Raw genomic sequence first — 24,907 nt, 5'->3', positions numbered from 1 at the left:
ATTTATATATGCAACAAGTGAAATTAATAGGTGCTTATATTTAATGTAAGGATAACATTTGATGCACTTCACATGATTCTTGGACACACCCTCTTTTGAGTTTTACGCCTTCAAGAGTTGCCAAAATTTGAAACTAAGCCGTGCATGGTCAAATTTTTGAATTTTAAAACCATGCATATGTGTGGGAATTGGGAAATGACAATTTTGCCATTGTACGTTGGGCCCTTGGATTTGTATGGGTACACGTGGACGAATCACGAATGGATCTTCTTTGACGTTTTTAGTCTGTCGCGAATACATTTCCTTCTGCATACAAATTGAGAGGATTGGTTTGTTAGATACCAAAATTGTCTTATGATAAATAAAAAAAAAAAAAAACAAAAACTAATTAGTTCCCCGTATTTTATAAGCTTAATCTAACATAATATGATAACTCGTAAATAAGTAACGTTAATGTAAGTAAAATACTTTTTACTATTATATGTGCACAAAAAAAAATCATAATGATTTTACTATACAACGAATTTAAACCAGTTATCAACAATTCCAAATGTCTACGACACATCAATACAAGATTCAGTTGTTGAATGAAACCGAAGGTTTCAATTCCATGAAGGTGATTTTAGGCTAGTAAATGTACAACATTTAATGCAAATGGTACAGACATTACATTTAAGAGTTAAGAGCTAATAAATAAGGAAGTTCACGGGGACTGACAGGAGATGAAAATCTTGAAGAGATGGAGGGGTAAAGCGTAAATTTAAGGATGTCTGACATAAACGTGAAGATGGTCAGAGTCTTTACTCGTTACTTCGGTATTTCCACAATGGGTAAATGAAAATCCGCGAATCCATTTTAAGTAGTATGCTGTGATGACTTGTAACTTATGTTTCAAATATTGTACCTTCCAAATATTTAAGCCTTGTATGTCAGTTGGATCTTCTTGTTTTCTTGTTGTAATGAATTGTATTCTAGTATAACTAAATGAATGAAATAACTAATATTATAGTCGTAGTTTTAATTGTGGTTCTTAGTTTTTAGATTTTAGCCCCAAGGGTGTATTTCGAATATGGAATCGGGTTCAAAACATTATCTTGTAAGGGTTTGATTCTTCTTTATGAGTAAAGTTTCCTGAATGAAAAGGGTATATCATAATAGAAGAATTTATAAGGAATGAACGAGACTTTGTTGGAGCAATTTTCTGATCGTTTTATTCTAATGCAACAACATACACAAAATAAACGGGCTGCATCAGTCCATAAATCTTGCAGCTTTGTAATCTCTCTTTTGGGATGGACATCCTTGGTAACTTTTGGGCTTATTTGAATTGGGCCCGGTGACATGGGTTGTAGGATAGTATCAATTTCACTTTTTGGCATTTATTTTATGGTATGGTAGGTGAACTTTTTCTAGATGGATGAAAGAGGGATTGGAGCATATTCTTTAGAGTTTTGAAGGGTTATTTTTAAGAACTTTTGAAGGCTTGAAAACTTGTGAACTTGTGGATTTAATTCTTGGTACATTTTATTTCTCATTTATGATTATGTGTGGCTAATTTATTCTTTATCAATATTGGGTAAAAAGTCCATGAACATCTAGCTATGTTTTGAAAGGTTTATGAGTATCTTGTTCACATCCATGAATGCAATCTTTGTTTCAACTTTTCTTGTGTTTTTAACTATGAGTTTTAATAATTGAATGGTTATGGTGATTTGTCTTCTAAATTACTTAATTGATTTTCGAAACAAATTAGTAACAAATGATTTAGGCAGATGCTTATAATCTCATTTTAAATCATAATGATAATATTGTATTCTCCAAAGTATAAGTGTAAGCTTTTGGGCTCCTTTTGGATTTTATGATTCTTAAACCCTATGCTAGTCAATTTATATGAACCATATGCTTATTTGATCATTACTTTGATTAAGAATGTCTAACTACTGGACTATTTATGAAAAATCTAGGTGATTCAAACTTTTGAATTACTATAGCTAAGATGAAATGAATTAAAAATATTGCACCATTAACCATGGTGATAAATTAGCAGTTGATCTTGTGATAATATCTCAATATTGATTATCTCTCCGGTGTTGATTCATTTCATATTGATTTTTACTAATTTTACAATTTTTTTATGAATAGTTTAGGACTTAACCAAACAAGTCTCCTTTTCATTTTAAAGTTGATTTTTGCCAATGGATTGCATAAATAAAAGTCGAACCAATCTATATGGAGCCGATCCCTTATTACTAATATATATTATTTGTGTTTTAGATTATTTGGATTATTTATTTGTTGGCTTTAACAACCATCATAGGAACCACCGTCAATAACGATGGGTGATCACCACGAGATGCTTGGAGATATCGATGTTGCACCTGAGCCATTTGTTGCTTCTTGAGGGGGAGAATAGATCTAGTTTTCGATAAAATGGGAAGAAGCTATCTTTGTCGTATTAAACTAGCCGCATAATCGAAGTTCAAGGATAATCCATTAATAATATGCATTGACAAGTTTTTTTTGGACGATTGCATCTATGTTCTTAAGGAGATTGACAATGTACTTTATGTGAGTACAATAATCTGTCATGGAGGAGTCGCTAATTTGTGGTCTTTGCGTATTTGTTATCGTGAAAGAGGGCTTCAAGATTCTTTCATACATGACAAGAAATGTCATTTTTTTCATGATCATCTAGAGGAGGGGTCGTACAATTGTTATGTAAATCTACAATTTCACTATAGAGTCGATTAGGTTCCATTCGGTGTCATCAGATTACGTAGGTTTTTCCGTTTCATTCAAATAGGTTCCAGTTAGTTTGAAATAACTCATTATATGCATCATAGTTAAAATGATCTAGGACTAGAATGATGGGGATATTCGAATTTGTATTAATAATCTCATAGGGTTTTTCTACATTTGTGGTATCATAAATAATGAACCAACAAAACACAGAAGAAATGAGAGAGGATGGCCGACGATGATAACGGGCAGGGGGAACGACTAGGGTTAGAAAGAAAGGATAAAAACTATAAAACTTTGACATCATATACTTGATAATTTCCCATAAAGATTTCATCTCATTAGTTAAACACATATAAATAGGATCACATCAATACATTGGGCAGTCGGGCAATAGACCAATTGGGCCAAGATACATAGGGCCGGACAATTAATACTAAACAAGATTTACAAATGGAATATTGGAACGAATCTTTAAAATACAATTCTAATCCCTTCGCCAAATACTTTTCTGAACTAATACAAGACAGCCACGTGTCACCTCGTTATCTTCTACAGATAAGATCCAATCGTCCCCCTTGTTCACAGAAATTTTAATCCCATTCCTCACCGTTGATCACTCCTCATTCCTGATCTCAACCGTCCGTTTCCATCCAAAATCCTCTTACATCAAATTTCAGTCGTTTCCTTTTTATCTGAACCTTCCCTCTGCCTCTCTGAAATTCCATCTCCTCTCTAACCGCCGGTAAAAATGGCAACAGCCGCCGCAGCTCTTCAACAAGCTCCGGTCACATTCCAGTCCCGGACTCCAGTCTCAGCTCGTGTAAGTTCTGTCAAGCCAGTAAAGTTCTCCTTTTCCGGCGGATTAAGACTCCCAAAGCTATCTATCAAACTAACGGGGAAACCACGGCGTACCGGAGGCGGCGGTGCCTCCGGAGCTAAGATGGCTGATTCCGCCGCAGGAAGTTACGCCGCAGCACTGTTGGAGGTTGCAGTCGCAAATGGAACACTAGAGCAGACTGTCAAAGACGTCGAATTGGTCGATCAACTCTTCTCAGAAGACAGCTTACTCAGTTACTTCGTGAGCCCAATCGTAAGCCTCGAAGACAAACGAGCATTGCTCGATGATATCACTGCATCAGGTAAACTCCAAGTACACGTCTGCAATTTCATCAACATCTTAGTCGAGAGTAAGCGGATCGATATGATCAAGGAGATCGTGAAGGAGTTCGAGCTGGCTTACAACAGGTTAACGAACACAGAGTTGGCCGTGGTATCATCGGTGGTGAAGCTCGAGGAACAACACATGGCGCAGATCGCGAAACAAGTGCAGAAACTCACCGGAGCAAAGAACGTGAGGTTGAAGACAGTGATTGATGAGTCATTGGTTGCTGGATTCACAATCAGGTATGGGAATTCTGGATCCAAATTGATTGATATGAGTGTGAAGAAACAATTGGAAGAAATTGCTGCAGAGCTTGAGATCGGCGACATTTCACTTGCTGTATGATTGGATTTTAATTTCATCATTCTTCGTATAATAATTTGCTTTTCACAAACATATGAATATATATATATATATTTTTTGGGAGAATTGTAATCATGCGTTTTTCAGGAGATAATTAAATTACAATAACTCTAATGTAATTTATAAAATCTTATATGCTTTCTTGCGTATAACTTACAAATAGACACAAACATGAACTTGCATTGAAGTTTTACTTAAAAAGAAAACGTTGTAGTCATTTTGGACAGTTATAAAACGAAAAGGATGATACTTGTGATAGGGTGAAAAATATGTTCTTGATTTTATGTGGAAAGGGTTAGGAGACGAGGGTGGGTTAATTTGATGATTTTTTGGGTTTTATTTGAATGAATTGACGAGGGGAATACAAAAATCGTTCATAGGAGATAAGAGTGTATGTGTGGATGAATGCGGCGAGAGGGCTGTGGATGGAAGACAGAGATTGCATTCGTTATTATTCATTGATGTTGATACAAGCATACAGCCAAGCACAATATCGTTTCATCTATTTTATGCCTGTCCATTTTTATTTTAGTGTACATAGCTAGGTTTCATGTGGTATGATATTGTAACATCCAAAAAATAAAGGGTTATATGTTTTACTTTTATCCTTATTTTAAATTGGACAAAATTATACATTAATCATTATGGTTTACAAACACTGTATTATACATGGAGGGTTACACAGTGTTGGAGGATACATATAAAAATTGCATTGTTAAAACAAGATTCAATATAACTATCAAATCATCTATATGGTTGATCAGTATGATTTTATTTTTTGTGTTGTTGGTCTTTATTGCGTATAAAATGTTTTTTCAATGTCTTTTTCATTTTTTTTATACTGTTTATTTATTTTTTGATTAATAAATAAATACATTCGGTCCCACCAACCGAACACATTCCTTCACGTTCCTTTCTCTTATACCACCCCAATATTTTCCTCCCCTCCATGTTAACAAATCTATGATTTCAATCCGTTCAGCTCCGGTGATCACTGGTCACCTCCAACGACCATCATTAGTTACCTCCGGCAGCCACCATTAGCCATCACGAGCACCAAATCAAACAAAGACAAAACCAACCACAAACCTATAATCATAAGAAATCATATTGAAAGTCAAAATCAAACCAGGCAAAACATGGTGAATTAAGAAAATCAAAACCAAACATGACGAAATCAAAACAAGGTCTAATGAAATCATAAGCAAACAAAAATTAAAACTTGTAACATCAAAAAAATATGGTCGAAAAAATTTCATTTTAATAATTGATAAAATAGTATTTTCCAATATCATCCAAACATTCAAATAAAAATCAATGTATCAATTGCTATAAAATCATAGTAAAACATCATAAGCGGAATCTCAATTATATGTGCGATACAGTCATCTCGAGTTCTTCCATTTGCAACCGGAAGTACCTGAAACATAATTTGAAAACCTTAAGTATAAAGCTTAGTGAGTTCACTAAGCTACCATATACCATATATAACATACAGTAATGAGATACGGGCCCCGCTCACACTCGAATAACGGGCCCCGGCCAATGAGATATGGGCCCTGCCCACACTCGGATAGCAATGAGATACGGGCCTCGCCCACACTCGGATAGCAATGAGATACAGGCCTCGCCCACACTCACATAATGGGCCCCACCCAATAAACATACATATACAAGTACATACAAGTATCACATACACAACAAGTATAATAACATAACCATCGAGGGTCGCCCTTGGTGTCTTAGACCCGCTAACCAGTGAGGAAACTCAACTCGAAGAGCTGAATCTCACAAAAGGAAATCTCTAACTATTGTCCTGACGACTCCCGAGCTATTAGAGCAAAATAACATCCAATCAAAATCTAAAATCCAAAATAACTCCCTTGGCTTAATTTGGCTAATGACTAAGGCCCAAAATCATAACATAAAGTTCCATCACTTGATAATCTTCCAAAGCCTACCAATAGCCCACTTATGACCTAATTTTCCAAATTGGTCCCAAATTTCTCTAATGGGCTTTACCCTAAAGCCCAAACGTAAACATAACACAAAACATGATTTATTATGCTCCACTAAAGCCTAAAGGAACAAAGTCCAAGAAAATGGCCCAAAAGAAGCCCACTGTTGATCAAACGTTGGGCGTTCCATTGTAGAACGCTTGAAGTTCATCAATAGTCAACAAATCGCGAGCTCTAGGCTGAACGATGGGCACCTCGACCCAACGCAGGGTATTCACACCCAGAAGCCCAAAAGTGCTTATTAAGCACTTAATGCCTAAAGCCACATGACCAGAAACTAGATCCACGTCCTAAAGATCATCTATAACCATAAAGTCACTGACTTTGTGACTTTGCATGCCCCAAAAGGTCCAAACTTCAAGGTATATCATCCTACCTCCATAAAAAGGGCTTAATCTCATGCATGAGACTTTTACAACTATAAATATGCAAACTTTCTGAATCTAAAACATCATAAACACCAAGAGAAACAACTCAAGGCTTCTGGAGTGATCATAACTTCAAGATCTCAACCATGTGACCAAAAAGGGACCAAAATCCATAAAAACTTAGATCTAAGCTTCTAGTGAGCAATGTTTGAGCTTTATCCCTTAGTTGTGGTGGAAATGGAGCAAAGAACCAAGATCTAGAAGTACCAACTTGAACCAGCACCTAGCACCAAGCTTCTCTTCCTTGAATGAGCTTAAAACATACACCAAAACACACACAATGAGCTCACAACACACAAGGAGGCTCTAGGTTTCGAGATTTAGGTGCTGTTTGTTTTTTCTGAAGCAAAATGTCTACAGTCTGCAGAACACATCTGTAGACCTCTGCCGTAGAAGAGGTGGACCAAACGTCTGCAGTTTGAAAAAAGAAGACTGTTTGTTTTTTTAACATCTGCGGGCTAATAAAATAAACTGAAATCTAAATAAACTGATTTTTTTAAACTTCAAAGTGATTTTTTAATATTTTTATGACTTTGTTATAAATAATTAACGAATCTAGATCAACTTTTATGTATTATTGTATAAAAAATAAAAATAAAAATGGTATGAATCCTCTCTAATAAATGAAATTTTTTTTTGCCACTTGTCACACTCTCATGCATTATGCCATATGTCATTTTGTCATAATTTTGAGATATTTATTTTACACTTTTCATTTAATTCATTTATTATTATTGAATATATATCATCAATTTAGTTTCTATAAATTAAACATACCATAATAACTATATTAATTTCAAATGTCAAACTTCAATTTTAATTTTAAATAAATTTACAATTGAAACCTTCGTATTTAAAATTTTGTTATAATTAACACATTTAATACACGGGTCTGACAACTAAACGCATAATTTTAATTTAATTTTTTTCATTTTTTTTAATTTATACTTATTTCAAATTTCAAATTCAAATAAAACTTGCTTTTTAATCATTTATATTTAAGATTTTGTTTTAATCAACCCGTATATTATACGAGTATCACAACTAGTTAATGTATATATTTGATAAAAACCAACAACTTTGGTTGCAAAATTATAACTAAACATTATAATTAGTGGTCAAAGAATTTGATACATAAATAGATGAAAATAAACTTTGATTTTTTCAATTAAATCCATTAAAAACGTACCATAAATATTTTCTCGAGAAATTGATGATACTGTATTAAATAATGTTTTACAAAATTTGGCAAAAAAATATAAGAATACATTACGATTTTTTTCATATTTATATTAATAACTTCAACAACTATTATTGTAATAAATCATTATTTATAAATTTGTCAAAAATATCATGTTTGTATCGTCGAACGTTTTTTTTTAAGTTTTGTATTTTTTTTTTCAAATTGTTTATCATTAATAAAGTTGGAAAAAATATAAATTAAAAAAAAATTTAAACAAATAAAGATATCTATGTTTTTTAGGCTAGAAGATGTTAGAAGACTTTGGTCCACATCTGCGCCAAGAAGAGGGCGCGCATATATTTTTAGGTCTGCAGTCTTCAAAAAAACAAACAGTTTGCGAGGGCTAATATATGCGCGTAGTTTACGCGGCGCAGACAAAAGATGTCACGCAGATCTGCAGATAAAAAATAAACACTACCTTAGGGCTTGAGGCTATGGAGGTTGGAAATGAGACCAACACCTAGGACTTAAGGTGTTTAAATAGATCTTAAACCCTAAAAATTAAGGTTTGAGCTCTACGTATGAACGCCCTGCGTTCCCCAAGGGAACACCCGCGTTTGACGTCCGCCTCCAAAAGTCTAATCTTGGCAAGAATGGTCCCTCATTTCCCATAAACTTGCAAAACAAGGCTAAAAAGCAATGACTTAATATATAAGGGACCAAAAAAATGAATAATACCTGGATCGAGCGTTACAAAACTAGAATCAGATTTAAAAATCTAATATAGGAACCGGCCAACAATCTACGATAACAAAACTGAAATTAAACGTGGAGTTTCTAAAATGATCACTGATTTAAAAAAATGATTTCATAAAAGCATTCTATAATCATTTTGGAGAATACACCAATTTATTAAACCAATAGCGATTGTACTTTGTCAGAGATATAAAGTTGTAGGTTTATCGAAGAAAACACAGACGACGAGCTTCACTATGGTACAATAACCTAGACCTGAAGAGAGAGAAGAGTTGACACTATGATTGAAAGTCTTTTATAGAGGATGTAGGGATGAAGAGGGAAATAGTAGGGTGGTGGCTTGTGGACAGAGAATAATGTGAGAGGGTTGCAAGTGTTAAGTAGAGGAGAGAGATAGTGGTACAGTGAGGCGATGGTAAGGATGATGGAGGATGGTGGCGCCGAAGTGTTGTGAATCTGAAATGAAGATGGTGGAAGTTGGATGAGAGGGTATGCTAGTAATATTAGACCAATTAAAAAAATCAGAAGGACTAATCATGCAAAATGAGAGTGTGTGTGGACGTGTGTGTGTGTGTGTGTGTGTGTCTTTGTGGGGGTGTGGATGTGGATGTGGGTAGGGGTTGAGGGTAGGGTAGGGGTGGGTGTTTGTAGGGATGTGTGTGTAGGGGGGTTGGGCTTGGGAGTGGTTGGGTGTGTGTAGGTAGGGGTGTGGTCGGTTGGGGGTGTTAAGTGGGGATAGGTAGAGGTAGGTGGGGTGGGAGTGGGTGTGTGTTTATATTTTAGTAAAATTTTGGAATTAGAAAAATGTGGAAAACAATGATTATCGGTTTTCCAAAAACTTCCAACTTCTTTGTAATTTTAGAAAATGAAAATTTTCATTTTCCTTGAAAAATTTAGGAAAATAGACGAACTAAATGTGTTTTCAAATTTCTAATTTTTTTGGAAATTTTTTCCGAAAAAAGACTTATTTTTTTGCAACTAAACGCAACCTTTGGCTTTTGAGGCGTTGGCTTTATTTTAAAAAATTTATGGTCCAGTTAGACACATGTGTTTGTGTTTAAACCCTTTTAGAATTTATCAACTCTCATTTCATTACACAAAGATAAGAGTTGATTGAAACCTTACTGGGGAAGGAAATCGATGTGCTGTTTCAATTAGGGTTGTGACGAGAATGGATTTATGGTTTCAATTTACATCGTGAAACGTTGTATGGATATTGGCAAACATTGGGAGATTTGTAGAAGATAACATATCATCAGTTGCGATGTTTTGTAGTTAGAGTACGTGTTTTGTATTGAACCATGTAAATTTGAATTTAAAGGAAGGAGGAAAACAACGTTTTCATATATAATAATGATATATATATATATATATATATATATATATATATATATATATATATATATAGAGAGAGAGAGAGAGAGAGAGAGAGAGAGGTTCAAATGTTTTTAGCAAATATTATATGCCTAAATGCTCCGATCAGAATTTAGGAAAAAAATTATTAATTAAATAATAAAGGGTAACTTAGTCATTTTACCTTTATAAACCAAAAATAAATGTTGTATATTTGGAAAATCATTAAACGAGTATCATAGATCCTTTTTAAATCGTTGTTCATCTCACTAACCCTAATCCCTACTCTTTTCTTTTTTCAATCGGCAGGCACATGAGAGACCCAATTTCTTCTTCCTCCCTCTTCATCGGATCGAGAAGGTATCAGGTGATCAAGTGATATGAAATGTCTTGTGATAAAAGGATCGAGTGAAAGCTAAATCAATCACTCTTCTTGTCAATAAGTTTGAATCAGAAGTGAAATCTCTTGTGATAAAAGGATCGAGTGATGTGAGTAAATCTGAAGGCCCTAGGTCTGGAGTGAATTTGGTGGATTCACTTTTGGATGCTGGATGTGATGCGATTTCTATTGAGAATAAGGGCTTGGGATTGTCAAATGGTTCTGATGGTGCTGTGATGGGATCGAAGATTTCTTCTAAAGTGGTTATGGCTGATATCGTTGGTTCTCTAATGGTTAATCATGTCATTCGCAATCCCATTAAGGAGGATGGAGTGATAGAAGGTTTGAGCTCCCCTGTGCTTGAATTTGAAAAAAGACATTGAGCAACCAATTATTTATTTAGTGCCTACCAACTGTTTGTTAAAAATCCTAAGAGACAATATTTTTTGTTTTTCATGTTTTTCACAAGTTTCAAGATTGGCCAAGGGATAAGTTGTCATTATTGAGAATTTAAAGAAAGTTTCATGTTGCATACCAACTGCTCGATAAAATGCTTAAATCAGGTTTCTATCCAATCTTTTTATATAAGTTCAACTATTTTTTTTGGAAAATATAAATGGTTTCTTCATAAAGGTTTTTGTTGTAAGTAAGGTGTTTAACAAAACTCTTGAATCAACATTGTTTCAATTGTATTATAAATTGTTTTACAGGACCTTGGAAGTGTCAAATCAGTTAATTTTTTTTATTCATTTGATTGTTAATAAATTGAGAGGATAAAAATCTGTTATTTTTTTTTTATTTATGTCTTCCGATCATGGTTTTGGTTAATTATTTATATGTTGATAATAAATTCTGCTATAATTTTACTGTTTTATTTTGATAAAATTTTAATATTTATATGTTGATAATGTATTCTAACAGAATTTTACTGTTGCATTCTAACAGAATTTGTGATAGAAATGGCTTGAAGAACTGATGGGAAAGGTTTGAAGAATGAATTAAAGAATTATCACACTTAATGTTTAAGAATGTTGTTATTTTTTAAGAATTACACTTGTTATTCTTTCAGAATGTTGTTATTATTCAAAGAATCACAATTAATTATTTGGTATATTATTAGTTCAAAAATCTATTTTGTATATTCTTTTCATAATGTATTTAGTAGTTTTTTATTGACATTATGTTATTCTGACAAAATATGTTAGAATGTAGTTATTTTTCAACCTCAGATTCCAGAACTTTGTTATTATTCAATAATATTCTAATAGAATAAAATTCTGAAAGAGCATCATTCTAACTAAAAAAATATTCTGACACAATAAATCGGTTATTTTTACAAATTATGTTAGAATTAAAATTGAATTAATTAAAAAAATCAAAATTTTAAAATTAGGAGAATTAATTATCCATAAATATCCGAAAATTTCATTTTATAATTGTAGTTATTTGTCCAAAATACCATTTTGCTAAAATTTGTGTGATTATATAGTACATGTTATCCCATTGTAATATCATACACTCTCAAATCATATCCATTGATGAATTTCATCCGTTGGTCCATATTTGTACACACAATAGTTAGTAAAAACAAAATAACCTAATTATATATATATATATATATATATATATATATATATATATATATATATATATATATATATTATTGCCATCATTATCCATGGATAAATCCAAACCTATAAGAGTAGGAATGATCCTTAACAGAGGTTCTATTGCACAAACCACTTTTTTTACGAATCACTTTGGTGTCAATAAAAATAAAAGTCAGTTTGAATTAAAATTAGATTGGTGTCAATAAAAATATTAAAATCTGTAGTAGCTTAGGATTCGTTTGAAAAAACCTTTTTTGCTAGGTTTTCGTATTTTATAAAAGTTGCTTTTGATATCAGAATTCAACGAAACTTTAATGGTCGATTAGAAAGAGATTCGTGATAGTAAAAGTGGTGAAAACCATTTTTCTCAACATCTAAAACCTTATATTAAAAAGATGAAGAAATAACGGACAGAAATCAATTATATGTTTCTTTACTATCTAAAAATAAGTTTTTATAGGATTGAATTTTTTTTTTCAAACCAGTTACATGTGTAAAATCTGTAAACCGGTCTTAACCGACAGATAGATTTTAAACAGACCCGATTTTATCCAAACCTTTTTCTATTTTCGGATTGATTTTGATTTTCAAAATGGTTTTAGATCATAAACTACCTTTTTGGCCTATTATTAGGGGTGTGCATATTAACTAGAAAACTGAACAAAAACCAAATTAACCAAAATAACCGAACAATTATTTAAAAAATTTGTGTGGTTTCTATTTTTGATTGACCAAATACATATGATTCGGTTATGATTTTCATCCAAAACTGAACCACTAAAAACCAAACTGAACCAATAATATTAATAAATATTTATAATTTAATATAATATTAAATATATGGTATGTAATTATATTTAAAATTGAAAATCTAAAAGGTAATTATTGGAAGTAAATGGGATATCTAATATTCTATTATATTAATAAGGTTATAAACATTGTTGAACGTTCACTTTTTTTATAACAATGCACTTTATGTTTTTCAGTTTTATAGCAAAGTATTATTATTTTTATCTCATTTTTGACCATCATGATTTAATCAATATTAACCATTAACTGTAATCATTAACCTATAAAAATTGTTAACCAAAATCAATATCAACCAATACACATGACTACCATAATGCATTAATCTTTTATAATGGTTATGGTTTGGTTTAATTAAAACCAAACCAAACCGTCCCATACACATTCCTGGCTATTAGAGTGGAGGGTATGAGAGGGATGTTTCTCTCACTTTTTGTAGGCCACACCACAATTTCTCTCACTTTCATTTCCCTCACTTAAAACCCAAAGAATAGGTGGGAAGCTTCTTTCACTATTTTTTTTATTTTTTTAAAAAAAATATATTTCATACATATATTATATTCATTTTGTAGGAAATTAAAAACTATGAATTTTGATATATTTTTTATATTTTTTTAGTAGGTATATAATTTTATAAATATTAAAAAAGATAAAAAAAACTACCCAATAGCATGAAGAGAAAAAGTGCGTCACCCCCTCCCCCTACCTCTTTCCCGCGGGTTGCTTCCCTCACCCAAGAGATGGTGTTCCAGTGTGAGGGAAACTTCCCTCTCTTCTTTCCCGTTATTATACTGTCCGGCCTTACTACCCAAAAATTAAAAAAATAATGGATATAATTAATAATAATTTTTACTATCTGAAAATCAGTTTTTATCGGTTTGAATACCTATTTCTAAACCATTTTTTTCAATCTTGTTTCATTTTGTAACATCTATAAACCGATCTAAACCAACGGTTAGATTTTAAACCGAACCAATTTATCCAAACCGTTTTTATTTTCAGATTGGTTTTGATTTTCAAACCGGTTTTAGAACATAAACCGGCTTTTTGGCCTACTACTACTACCCAACCAATGATCAAACTTTGTTTACGTTAAGTGGGCTAAAATTTTATTTTCTATACTTCAAGCCATCAATGGGCACTTGACCCAAGTAGCATATAGCATTGAATAAGGCAATAAGCGAGTAGTCTATAAATTTTGCTTGGTAAGTGGAGTGACTAGTGGGTTTTGAACTTTTGATTAGCATTTTCATTAATAAAATCTGCTCACTATTAAAAAAATGGTTTTCACTATTCTTGCCACCTATTGTGTCGTGGTCCTCCACTAAATTAATTTGTTTATTAATTTCATTCGTATTAATCTGAAAACATGAATATATTATATATAGGGTCGTCTTTTGCAGATTTAACACACATTGGTTATTATATTTGAAAAATACTTGATTTCCTCTTATATTTTCCAAACTACCATACTGTTGCTGGTATGTCAAACATGATGTATCATCTCATCAATTAAACTCGGTTTCTCCATAAAAGAAGCCATCACAATTTCATCAAATGTTAAGTGGTCGAAAAAGATTTTGTTAACACAAAGCAAAAAGTGCATACATCAGAAAACATCAAACGATAACATGAATCTGACCAACCAAACATACAAAGAACTTTCCAAAACCTCAAAGACTCTCAACACTGCCCATGTTGTCACCTTCAACAACACTCGATATAAGCAACTCGTTCGAGTTACGCACCGAACATTTTTTACGAATTTCACCTTGTGTGCCTGTTAACACCTCCATTTGCCCCATCTTCACCATAACATCTACAAATTTCTCAAAAAACAATGTTTGATTAACCGCAAAGCTTGTAACAATAGAGCGTGTCCTTTTATCAGTGTATAAATCTTGATCCGATATCAAGAGTGCTTGTCTGTTCATGAGATCAACAAAGTACTTGTTATCGAATACATTCGGAGATCTAAGATCCATGTTTGTGGTTGCATTGGTATTAGCATTCGGGCATACACGTTTAAGGTTGCTAGCATAGGTTTTATCCATGGTTGTGTCTTGTGTAGGGTAAAGACGTCGAGTGAAAGAAGTACAATGCGCGACACCGATGGTGTGGGCTCCAGATAAGGCCACAGCATCGGTGGCGTCAAAGTTCTTGAGCGCTAGGTTCGTTAGCAGTGTGCCCGTTGGGACAAATGGCGATGGAAGATTTGCAAGTGTCGCATTTCTTGTGGCGAATGTTACTCCATCTCTTCGGCCTAGTGGAACTTTATATTGTGGTCCACCAGTCTGTTTATATCACAAGTTTGTTAAAACATTTAAACAAATGAACGAGGTTATAGGTTTAAGTATTAATAATGTGATTTTCGAAGTCTGTTGTTGTTGTTGTTGTTGTTGTTGTTGTTGTTGTAAAAAGACTATAGGTTTAAGTATTATCTTATATTGTTACATTTATGATTTGAACAAATAAAAGTAAAATCTTGAAATAAGATCAAGAGTGTATAAGGGTTTACCAAGACAATGGCGTCACGAGCAACAATAGCAGTAATATCGGAACAAGAAACAGTATTCGAACCACATTCTTTGTTAACCCGACTACGAAGATCCTCAATGACATCATAACCTCTCAAGCTTAAGTTTGGTGGTGCAGTCTTTTCGCTATCAACGGGTCCACTAGCCGATCCATCCAACAACACCGAACCATCACAACCCTGTTGAAGACATCATCGTATTCATATCATAAAATGGATACGAATTATGATCATTGTAATGCTAATCAAACTACATGAATGTTATGATAAGTCGATCAAATACAAATTTTAGAGTTATAGGTTAAAAGGTATGATCATGTTTTTAAGTGAACTATTTGTTGGAAAGCCTGACATTTTTTCGCAAAATGATGTAGAGGAATTTTTCCTTTAGGTCTTGTATATTAAATTATTAATCAAACTGAAAAAGACAAATATGATTATTAATTTATTTTTCTTAAAAAAAACGTGGTTCAAAGGAATATTTTGGGAATAAAAACACTTGATTATTCTAAGACCATACTCCGCTTTCTAAAAGTGGATTCTCTAAATAAATAATTTTTAAAAAAATTACACAAAATTATGTAGATACACGTTTAAATTTTAATTTCCAACGTAAATCGTTAATACATATCAACTATTTAATTTGAACATACTCAAAATATAAAGTCATACTTACAAGTTAAAAGGGTTCGGTTTTTCCATATACCCCTCAATTTATTGTTTTAATCTCTATTGCAAAATAATTATTTTTTAAACATGTATACATTCATGTTTTATTTCGAAAAATTAAAGCTAAACGATTTTTGTTATACAAAACTTACACAACCATTTTTAGTTTCCCTAGATGAAAATATTTATTTTATTATTCTATTAATTAATAAATCGTTGTACTTATTAGTTATGTACAACAAGACAATTATTCTTGACTTAAGACAAAAAGACGAATATACCCTGGTAAAAAGCATATTTCTATTTTGTAAAAAAAAAAAAGTTGTTACAATAATACATAACATCATCAAAATCTTGAATCTGTCACTATTAATTAAGCAAGCGGGAATATAAATGTATTTATACCTGAACAAAACAATCATGGAAGTGAACTCTAAGTAGAGCAGCAGCAAGAGTCACATCCTTCTTGAACACCTTCTCCAACTGTTTTTTAATAATTGATTCCAATTTTGGACAGCTTTTTTGATAGTAATTCCAAGAAAGCCCCTGCACCAATGGCTGCTGTTGTGCTTCTGTTCCATGCAAATGCACAAGAACCAACACCACCAATATTGTCACACTCAGTGTGTGAAAGGGCATTACTGTAATTTTAGAAGCCATTGGATGCTTGTGTTCTCTGCTCTTCAAACCTTGAATATACATGGAGTTCTTATAGCTGAAGAAGTTTCATTATAACCCCTCATGATTGAATACTTATTTTTTTTTGTCCCTCTAAATATGGATAAGGCAGAAGATAAATACAAGGGCTCGGTGATGTGATGTAGTCCATGTGGGTGCACCGACGAATGAATGCATTTAGGTTTGTTTCAATTTATTAATTGTATTAATTAATCTATTTATCAACTACAATCTAAATTTGGGTAACTTATAAATAATATTATATCTTGACTTTTAGTAATAATTAAAAGAGGCATATTTAAACAAACTAACCATCTTTTATATTTATTCATCTCTTTATTGAGAAAAATATTTGAAAAAAATAGAAAGAGTACTATTTTGTAATGGACTTCGTGATAAATTCTGACATGGAAATTGGTTAAAATTTAAATAAATAATTATTTTTGAAAATCATTAGAATTACTTAAATTTTTGTTCTTGGTTCAATGTAAGATTCAATAATGCAGCTATCTTTCACATTTCATTTCTTTTTAATGTTACTTCAAAGTCACCTCATTTTCTTTTCATATTATATTTTCACTCTTCAAAAAACCGATCATCTTTTATGTTTTTTCACAACAGAATAATTTAATTTTAGAAATTAAATGATAATAAATAATTTAAATTTAATAAAAAAATTAGTAACTAACTAAATAAAACTCCAAATATTTCATTACTTCAAAATAAAAAAAATTGATATAAATAACAAAGATTATATAAAAGAAGAAACATAAACCAATGGAAATATTATTTCAAGACATTTCCCGTCGTCCATAAAAGCAAGCCGGAGGTGGAGGTAAAGGTGTTCAAAACCGAATACTTGAAAATTTCAAATAGTGAGTACTGACATCCGAATCTGTATTTGAAATTTCGAATATCCGAATTTTCGGGTACGGATTCAAATAACAAATCGGATATCCAAAAATTATTGCCACTTCAAAAAAAAAATATTACGAATCTTAGATTACGAAAAGAAACATTATTTCAATTGTTGTAAATGTATATAATAAATATCTTTATTCCTAAATATTTTGGAGTAACTTATTTAACAAATGAATTTAAATATACTAACTTACTGTTTATGATAAATCATAAATATTGAGTTCCATTATCTCATATTTTTATTTTTATTCTATTATTATGACACATGTAATACATGATTGATAAATAAAAATAAAATACATAATAATTATAACAAAAATATTTCAAACAAATTTATAAAAGGGTATTTATAAAAATATAAAAAAGGAGAATAAAATGAGTAAAGTAGGAACTTATTTATAATTGAATATTTTTTTTCTATCATGGATCACATAATTATTACCAAGTATTTTAAATTTCAAAATCTCTATTAATAATGCTAATTTGAAGGGACTTAAAAAAAGATTTAAATTTAAATGTAAAATCATAAAAAAAGACATGTGTTATTTTTAGAAAGTATGAGAAAAGAAATTAAAAAGTATGAAAAAAATGACAAGTGGCAAAATTTATACTCTTTTATTCGAAGAGATATGAGCAACGTTTATGAACAATGATTAGTTTTGAGATGGTGGTTATTGTTTTGCTTTTGTTGGCTGAGTTTGGGTGGTGATCAACTGATATTGAGCCGATCTGTTGCATTTTTCTTGCATGCTTGCCACCTGTTTCAGATCCTTCGTACACCTCCATATGACCTCCTTACTCTTATCTCTATCTCTACCCATTTCTTCACTTTTGCAAACGAAGCTACGTTGCAGGAGTTTTCGACCCTCATCTCCTCTGTTGTTCTCCAAAGCCAGTGAAATCGATCAATTTGAAAAACATTTCCAATGAAGCCCATCTCACAATTCCAAATCTTTATAACAAGTGTAAGAATTCTAAATTCTTGCCACTATTAGAATGCGTTAGATTTTAAAATATCATGCAATGATTCCTTTTGTAATGTTGAGGTACCAAAGTCACAGAGACTTTGCCAACGATATACAAAGTATTCCTTTGGATATTGTTACAAGAACAATTCCATGGAAGTGAAATCTCAAATTCAAAGTACATTCCTATGAACATCCTTCTTGCATAGAAGTTTCTAACCTACATATAGATTCTTAATATCCAACTCCCATTATGGAAACATTTCCATATTTTCCATATGACAACTTATTATTAATAGAATCCTGTCTATTTATAATAATGTCAATATGGTCTATCCATTACTATACTTCCAACTACAAGCGACCAATCATTGGCGAACCTTAGATTTTCCTTAACAATTGTTTAATAACTTTAGTCATATTCAGTTCTAGTCCTTTTCCCCTCTTAATGCCCTAAGCATTTGGAAAAACAGAACACGTGAATATTATAGCATATGCGATCGATCCTATTCCTGAAGCATATGAGATACGATTCATAATGTCTTACATAAAGACATGATACTTGACCATTCTTTTGCTATAATATTTCTATATAGAATTTCCAATGTTGAAGCGTTCCAACATGGTAATTATATATGTCCATGACTAAGTATAATTAATATTTTAATCTAAGCTTTTAGATTTGAAATAAAGTATAAGTATCCTCTCCCTTACTATAGCGAAACAATTTTTCAAATTTCACAACTTTGCAAAATTCTTAACCTTTGTTTCCTATAACTAGTATTGCTAACTTGCAACACTGCATATAATAATCATGCTCTCACTATCATGATAATTATATTTTTATCAGCATAACACTTATGCTCCCACTAGCTTTGACATGTAATTAGAAATCAGTTGGACATCTAGAAATCAATACATATTTACTTCCTTACCAAAGTTCAGATTTCTGATACGAGATGCTTTGATAAGCCTTTATCTAAGATCATACACCTTTTATAAGAAAGCTCATATATGTGTGTAAACTATTTCAGAACTTACAACAATAAGTTCCGAATGTTCGGACTGTTTGCCATTTATCACATTTCGAACTATAAAAATGGATGTCGTAATCATAATCGAATTTGAGAATGCGATCAACACAACTGCTATCTCCTCAAAATCTACTTAGTGAAAGTGTTTCCTCACAATCATTTTCATGAATTGGAGAGAAACCTTATGACACTTAGATTTTATGGTGTATGTATTCCTATCCATGTGAATTTGTCATAACCACAATCACAAAACAAGATTAGTGACAAATCCAAATTCATACGGACTGAACTTGTTCAATCTTAATTTCTTAATACTTGGCAGCACTAGCGCCTACCATGTCTTCCAAGTTGTTGAGCAGATCACCCTTACTAATCAATGAACTTTCACGGATCAAGGTGCTTTGCCTTATGCAAACAATTGAGAACTCATAGAACTCACATGCATAGTTAACTTTAACTAGAATGGGCACAAAAACAAGAATATGTCAACACGATAGGTTACAAACCTCAAGTCGTGTGCTAGTGATAAACAATAGATTTATTCTTGATTAGTTCTTGAAGCCTTTCAAGATCTTTAAGACTCCCACTGACCTCTTGACATATAAGATAAACAAGTATTCAAGAGTTAGTTCGGTTTCTTATCAAGATAAACACTTCATATAATTGGTCTTAGTTGGTCTTTGTTTCAGCCAAAACATCACAACTACTAATTTGAAATATGCAAGAGCTAGAAAACATTTCAATTCCATATTTCATGATGTGTTATAAACCTACTTAAGATATGTCACTCAAGTCACAATCTTGGAGTATGACTCTAAGAATCGATTTTGGAACGAAGTATGACTCACCTTAATTGATTTAACCGTTTCAACAATTCCCTATTAGCCACACAAGTAAACTAAGGTGTCCTTAGAGGATCAAATTGTGATATTGTTTTCACAATCATGAAGATGATCATAAAAAAACGATACTAAAGTACTCTCATTTCCTTTCAGATTGGAGAAACTTTTATTTTTCTGCCTAATTGATTCTTCTTATTCGCTCTGTTATAAGAAGAAGGAATATGCTTGTGACAAGTCCAAGAGGGGTTAGATTTGACATTAGTGTTGCTGGGATTTGAAAAGGGTTGTTTTGTAGAAGCGTTGGCACGTGTAGATCTTTTGTACCCTTTTGTTGGGGTTGGTAAAATACCCTTCCATTTCTTAAAATTTTGATGTGATTTCAAAAGTGTTGGAGTAGGTAAAATACCCTTCCATTTTGGGTCATCCGAGGAATAAATTTGAAAACCATTGCTTCGAAAAGACCTTACTTTCTTTTGGATTGTGTCAGATGAGTTTAAAATGGTTTTAGAAACTATACATTCCTTTTTCTTTGTTTTCTTGACTGAAGAGTTTTCAGAAAAGTTTTAACGCCTCGATTTCCCAGGTATTAGATTAAGAATTTCTTAAGTTTAAGCCCTACTCGACGAGTAATGATGCCCGAATCATCGAGTAGTGTCGACATGGAATCGTAGAATTAGTGATCTACTCGTCGAGTCCATAAAGGGACTCAACGAGTAGGAGTTGGCAGATGAAACCCTAAGTCCCGGGTCCTGCACTCTATTTTGGGAGGCTTAAGCCCCATTTGGCCTCCTTATAGTCATTTAGAGCTCAAAGGAAACCCTAACCGTGGATTTTGTTTCATTTGTGCCTTGAAAGCTTGAAAGGAGGACTTTGTGGAAGGAAGAGCTTGGAGAAGCAAAGGGTTAGAAGCAAAGGAGGAGTGGAATCCGAAATCTACCTCAGTTAGCACTCATAGAAGGTACCAAGTCGACACCTTTATCCCTTTTCCCTTTTAGATCTCATATTGTGGAAATCTAGGGTTTTAAGGTATAAGTGAGGTGATATTGCAAAACATAAGCTAGATCTGAAGTTGTAACTTCAGATCTGGACCATTACTGAGTTCTAGATCCATAAAGTCCCTGTATTGGATGTAAATGAGGCCTCCCTTGTGCATGAAACCCGTTAAGAGCTTAGTTTTGGGCATTAAGAACCTTTTTAGCCATGCATGCACGTAAAGTTTGCAACTTTACGTGAAAGGCATGCCCTAGAAGCTTGGATCTGTGGTTTGGAGTCATTGCATTTCTTAAAATGGGTATGTATGGCTTAAGGAATGAAGGAACTCAGCGAGTCGCAAGGGCGACTCGGCGAGTCGTATGAATATAGCCGTGAACCCGACAATTTGGAAGAACAACTCGGCAAGTCCGATGAAGATTACCATATACTCGACGAGTTGCATGAACAACTCGGCGAGTCGGATGAGTTTTTCCCAAGTTAGGAATGCGTGTGCATCGACGTGTTATTAGAAGGAAACTCGACGGGTGGCCTTAGGGCCTCAATCGAGAATCGTGGGAACTCGACGAGTCACGCCGATGACTCGACGAGTGGGTAAAAGTTTCAAGGAACTCGGCGAGTAGCAGAGGGTACTAGACGAGTTAAGGTCAACATGGACTGTTGACCTTGACTAAGGACTTTGACCTTGATCAGGGTTAACTAGTTGGGTTATGGAGTACTCTATGAGGACAGAGACTTATGAGCATGTTCGTATTATGGTAATAGGTGGTGGAGTCTTTGACGAGTGATTGGAGAGCTGTGATTATTCACTGAGCTGACATCTACGAGGTGAGTTATCCTCACTATACTAAGGGGTCTAAGGCACCAAGGCGGGCCCATTGGATTCGATATCCTACTAGTTATTGGTATGTTGAGTTGAGTTAGTAATGCATGCCAGTTGATATGCTAGTCGGGTAGGTCTGTAGGACTGCCTGTGATACTGATTGATTACCTGTATGTGCATTTATCTATTACATGTCGACATGTTATGTGGGGTGGGTTGAGGTTGTACTGCTCCGTGCGGTAGCCAACAAACACGAGAGTATTCCAGATATGAGATGAGGGGCCGGTAGGCATTCCAGACTCATACTGAGGACTCGTGAGTATTCCAAATACAAGCTGAGAGCCCGATAGGCATTCCAAACTCGTACTGAGGGCTCGATGGCATTCCAGATACAAGCTGAGGGACCGGTAGGCATTCAAGACTCGTACTGAGGGCCCAGGGATAGTCCAACTTGTAAAGCTATGGACCCGGTGCATGCTATTATATTTTTATTGATATGATATGCTAATACTGATATTGCTATGTGGTCTATATGTGTATCAGTATTTTGGGGGTAACTCACTAAGCTTTCGGGCTTACAGTTTCAGTTTATTGTTTCAGGTACATCAGTGGATCACGGCAAGGTCAAGGCGTGATCGTACAGCTCCTCCTATTATGTTATGTTCTGGGAAAGACTCTGATAATTAATATTTTGAAAACAAAGTTGTAATGTTTTGATGAACTTGACATGTTTTTAAAAGTTTAAATTTGTTTGAAATTTTGGATGTTACAAGTTGGTATCAGAGCCTTGGTTAGAGTGAATTGGAGGAACATTCGTGTGAATCCGGTCTCAAATCAAGGAAAGGTTTTCAAAAATGTTTTAAGAAATTGGTTTACAAAATAAATAAAGGAGGATGTAGGGTGTACGATCAGCCAGAGCCAGTAAGTAGACCCCAAAATACCATACAGTTATTTAATTATGTGATATGTTAGAACAACATGCTAGTATTAGGCTAGGGATCTTCAGGAATTGCACGATATAATTGCCTGATTACGTGATGCCTGCTAGCCTAGGGTTTCCCTTATATGAAATTGACATCATCACTATAGTGACTTAGTGTATGCATCACGGTTATACATAATTAAGATCTTATAGCCTAAGAATGTTTGATTTAGCCTTATGTTCTGTTCTTGTTTGATTGGGAGCTTAGGGTAGGATTGAATATTCGAAAGTCTACCGGGTGCAGCATTATGTATGGCTAGCATACACTAGTGTTGCAGGGTTGGTGGAACTTTCATGGATGCGTAGGTTGTTTGGATGAGTCCACCGACTTCGAGCCATTTAGCCTTCCTTTAGGAATGAGGCTTGAGTGCTCGATATGATTATATGTATTGTTAGGGTGTTGCGGTGATACTTGGAACAAATATGGGTAGGTGTGGAAGGTAGCATGGGCCCGTACTATTGAAAGCATAGGACCCATACGCGTGACAAGGAAGTCACAACTCCTAGGGTTTTATTGGCGGTTGGTCCCCAGTTGTTGTATGAGCTATCTGATACCTTGTGTTGTGTTTCAGAATGGTGATGACCAGACGCTTTGTGACTGGATCCGGTTCGGGATCAGGAAAGGGCGGACAGGGGGAGCTGACAGCACCCCAGACGATCGGCTAAATGAGGCCAGATGAGATGGATGATAGGATCCGAGCAATCCTGCATGACGAGGTTACTGCGTTGTTCCGGGCCGAGTTGCCGGAAATGTTCGGGTCGATTAAGACCACTATGGTGGAGTATTTCGATGAGTGTTACGCAACCCTTGCAGAGACAGCAGCTGCATCAGCTGTATCTACGGTAGGGGGAGGAGTAGGTAGGGGTTTTCAGTACCGGGACTTCGACAACATGAAGCCCCCTACTTTTGATGGGACACATGATCCCATCAAGGCTATGAGATGGATTTCAGATATGGAGGGGTGTTTCTTCACCTGCTCGTGTCCTACTGACCAAAAGGTCAGGTGTGCTCTAAACCTGCTTAGGTCCGGAGCCAAGGGCCGGTGAAGACTTGCGACTGGGGCTTACACTGATGATCAGAGAGCTGCTGTTACTTGGGAGCAGTTCAGGGATATGTTTCGCGCTCGTTACATTCCGAGGGTTGAGCGGGAACGTTTGGCACAGGAGTTTCTGAGTTTAAGGCAGGATGGAGAGTCGGTGCCGGAGACCACCCGTATGTTCACTGAGCGGGCGATGTTCTGCCCAGAGTTTGCTTCCGAGCAGTCTCAGATGATCCGTTATCTGAGTATGCTCAAGACTGATATCCGACAGTTTGTATCTACCCAACGTTGTTTATTCCATAGGACTTCGAGGACGAAGTCTAGTTCAAATGGGAGAGAGTTGTAACGCCCTAATTTCCCAGGTATTAGATTAAGAATTTCTTAAGTTTAAGCCCTACTCGACGAGTAATGATGCACTACTCGTCTAGTAGTGTCGACGCGGAATCGCAGAATTAGTGATCTACTCGCCGAGTCCATAAAGGGACTCGGCGAGTAGGAGCTGGCAGATGAAACCCTAAGTCCCGGGTCCTGCACTCTATTTCAGGAGGCTTAAGCCCCATTTGTCCTCCTTATAGTCATTTAGAGCTCAAAGGAAACCCTAACCGTGGATTTTGTTTCATTTTTGC

The 24,907-nt window shown here is 34.1% G+C and overlaps 2 protein-coding genes across 2 annotated transcripts; one reads left to right on the top strand and one right to left on the bottom strand.

Annotated features, from left to right (window-relative positions):
* Positions 1-3,421: 3,421 nt before the first annotated feature.
* On the top strand, positions 3,422-4,333 carry LOC111891399 (ATP synthase delta chain, chloroplastic). The gene has a single exon (XM_023887443.3). It carries the CDS (start codon positions 3,491-3,493, stop codon positions 4,247-4,249), a length of 759 nt encoding a protein of 252 aa, XP_023743211.1. The 5' UTR covers positions 3,422-3,490; the 3' UTR covers positions 4,250-4,333.
* Positions 4,334-14,366: 10,033 nt separating this feature from the next.
* Positions 14,367-16,700, bottom strand: LOC111891445 (peroxidase 12). Its single transcript, XM_023887498.2, has 3 exons — positions 16,412-16,700; positions 15,320-15,517; positions 14,367-15,095 (listed from the first exon to the last, which is right to left on the bottom strand). Exons 1-3 carry the CDS (start codon positions 16,664-16,666, stop codon positions 14,475-14,477), a joined length of 1,074 nt encoding a protein of 357 aa, XP_023743266.1. The 5' UTR covers positions 16,667-16,700; the 3' UTR covers positions 14,367-14,474.
* Between the last annotated feature and the right edge of the window lie 8,207 nt (positions 16,701-24,907).

Source organism: Lactuca sativa, chromosome 6 (genome assembly GCF_002870075.4).
Source record: "Lactuca sativa cultivar Salinas chromosome 6, Lsat_Salinas_v11, whole genome shotgun sequence".
Taxonomy (NCBI): domain Eukaryota; kingdom Viridiplantae; phylum Streptophyta; class Magnoliopsida; order Asterales; family Asteraceae; genus Lactuca; species Lactuca sativa.
Note: the sequence above shows the minus strand (reverse complement) of the source record. Positions and strands in the feature narration are given on the sequence as shown.

Coding starts and splice junctions, on each gene's coding strand:
- LOC111891399 (XM_023887443.3), top strand. CDS start 3,491: ATGGCAACAGCCGCCGCAGCTCTTCAACAAGCTCCGGTCACATTCCAG.
- LOC111891445 (XM_023887498.2), bottom strand. CDS start 16,666: ATGGCTTCTAAAATTACAGTAATGCCCTTTCACACACTGAGTGTGACA. Junction 15,518..16,411: donor TCCATGATTGTTTTGTTCAG/GTATAAATACAT, acceptor TGTCTTCAACAG/GGTTGTGATGGTTCGGTGTT. Junction 15,096..15,319: donor CTCGTGACGCCATTGTCTTG/GTAAACCCTTAT, acceptor TGATATAAACAG/ACTGGTGGACCACAATATAA.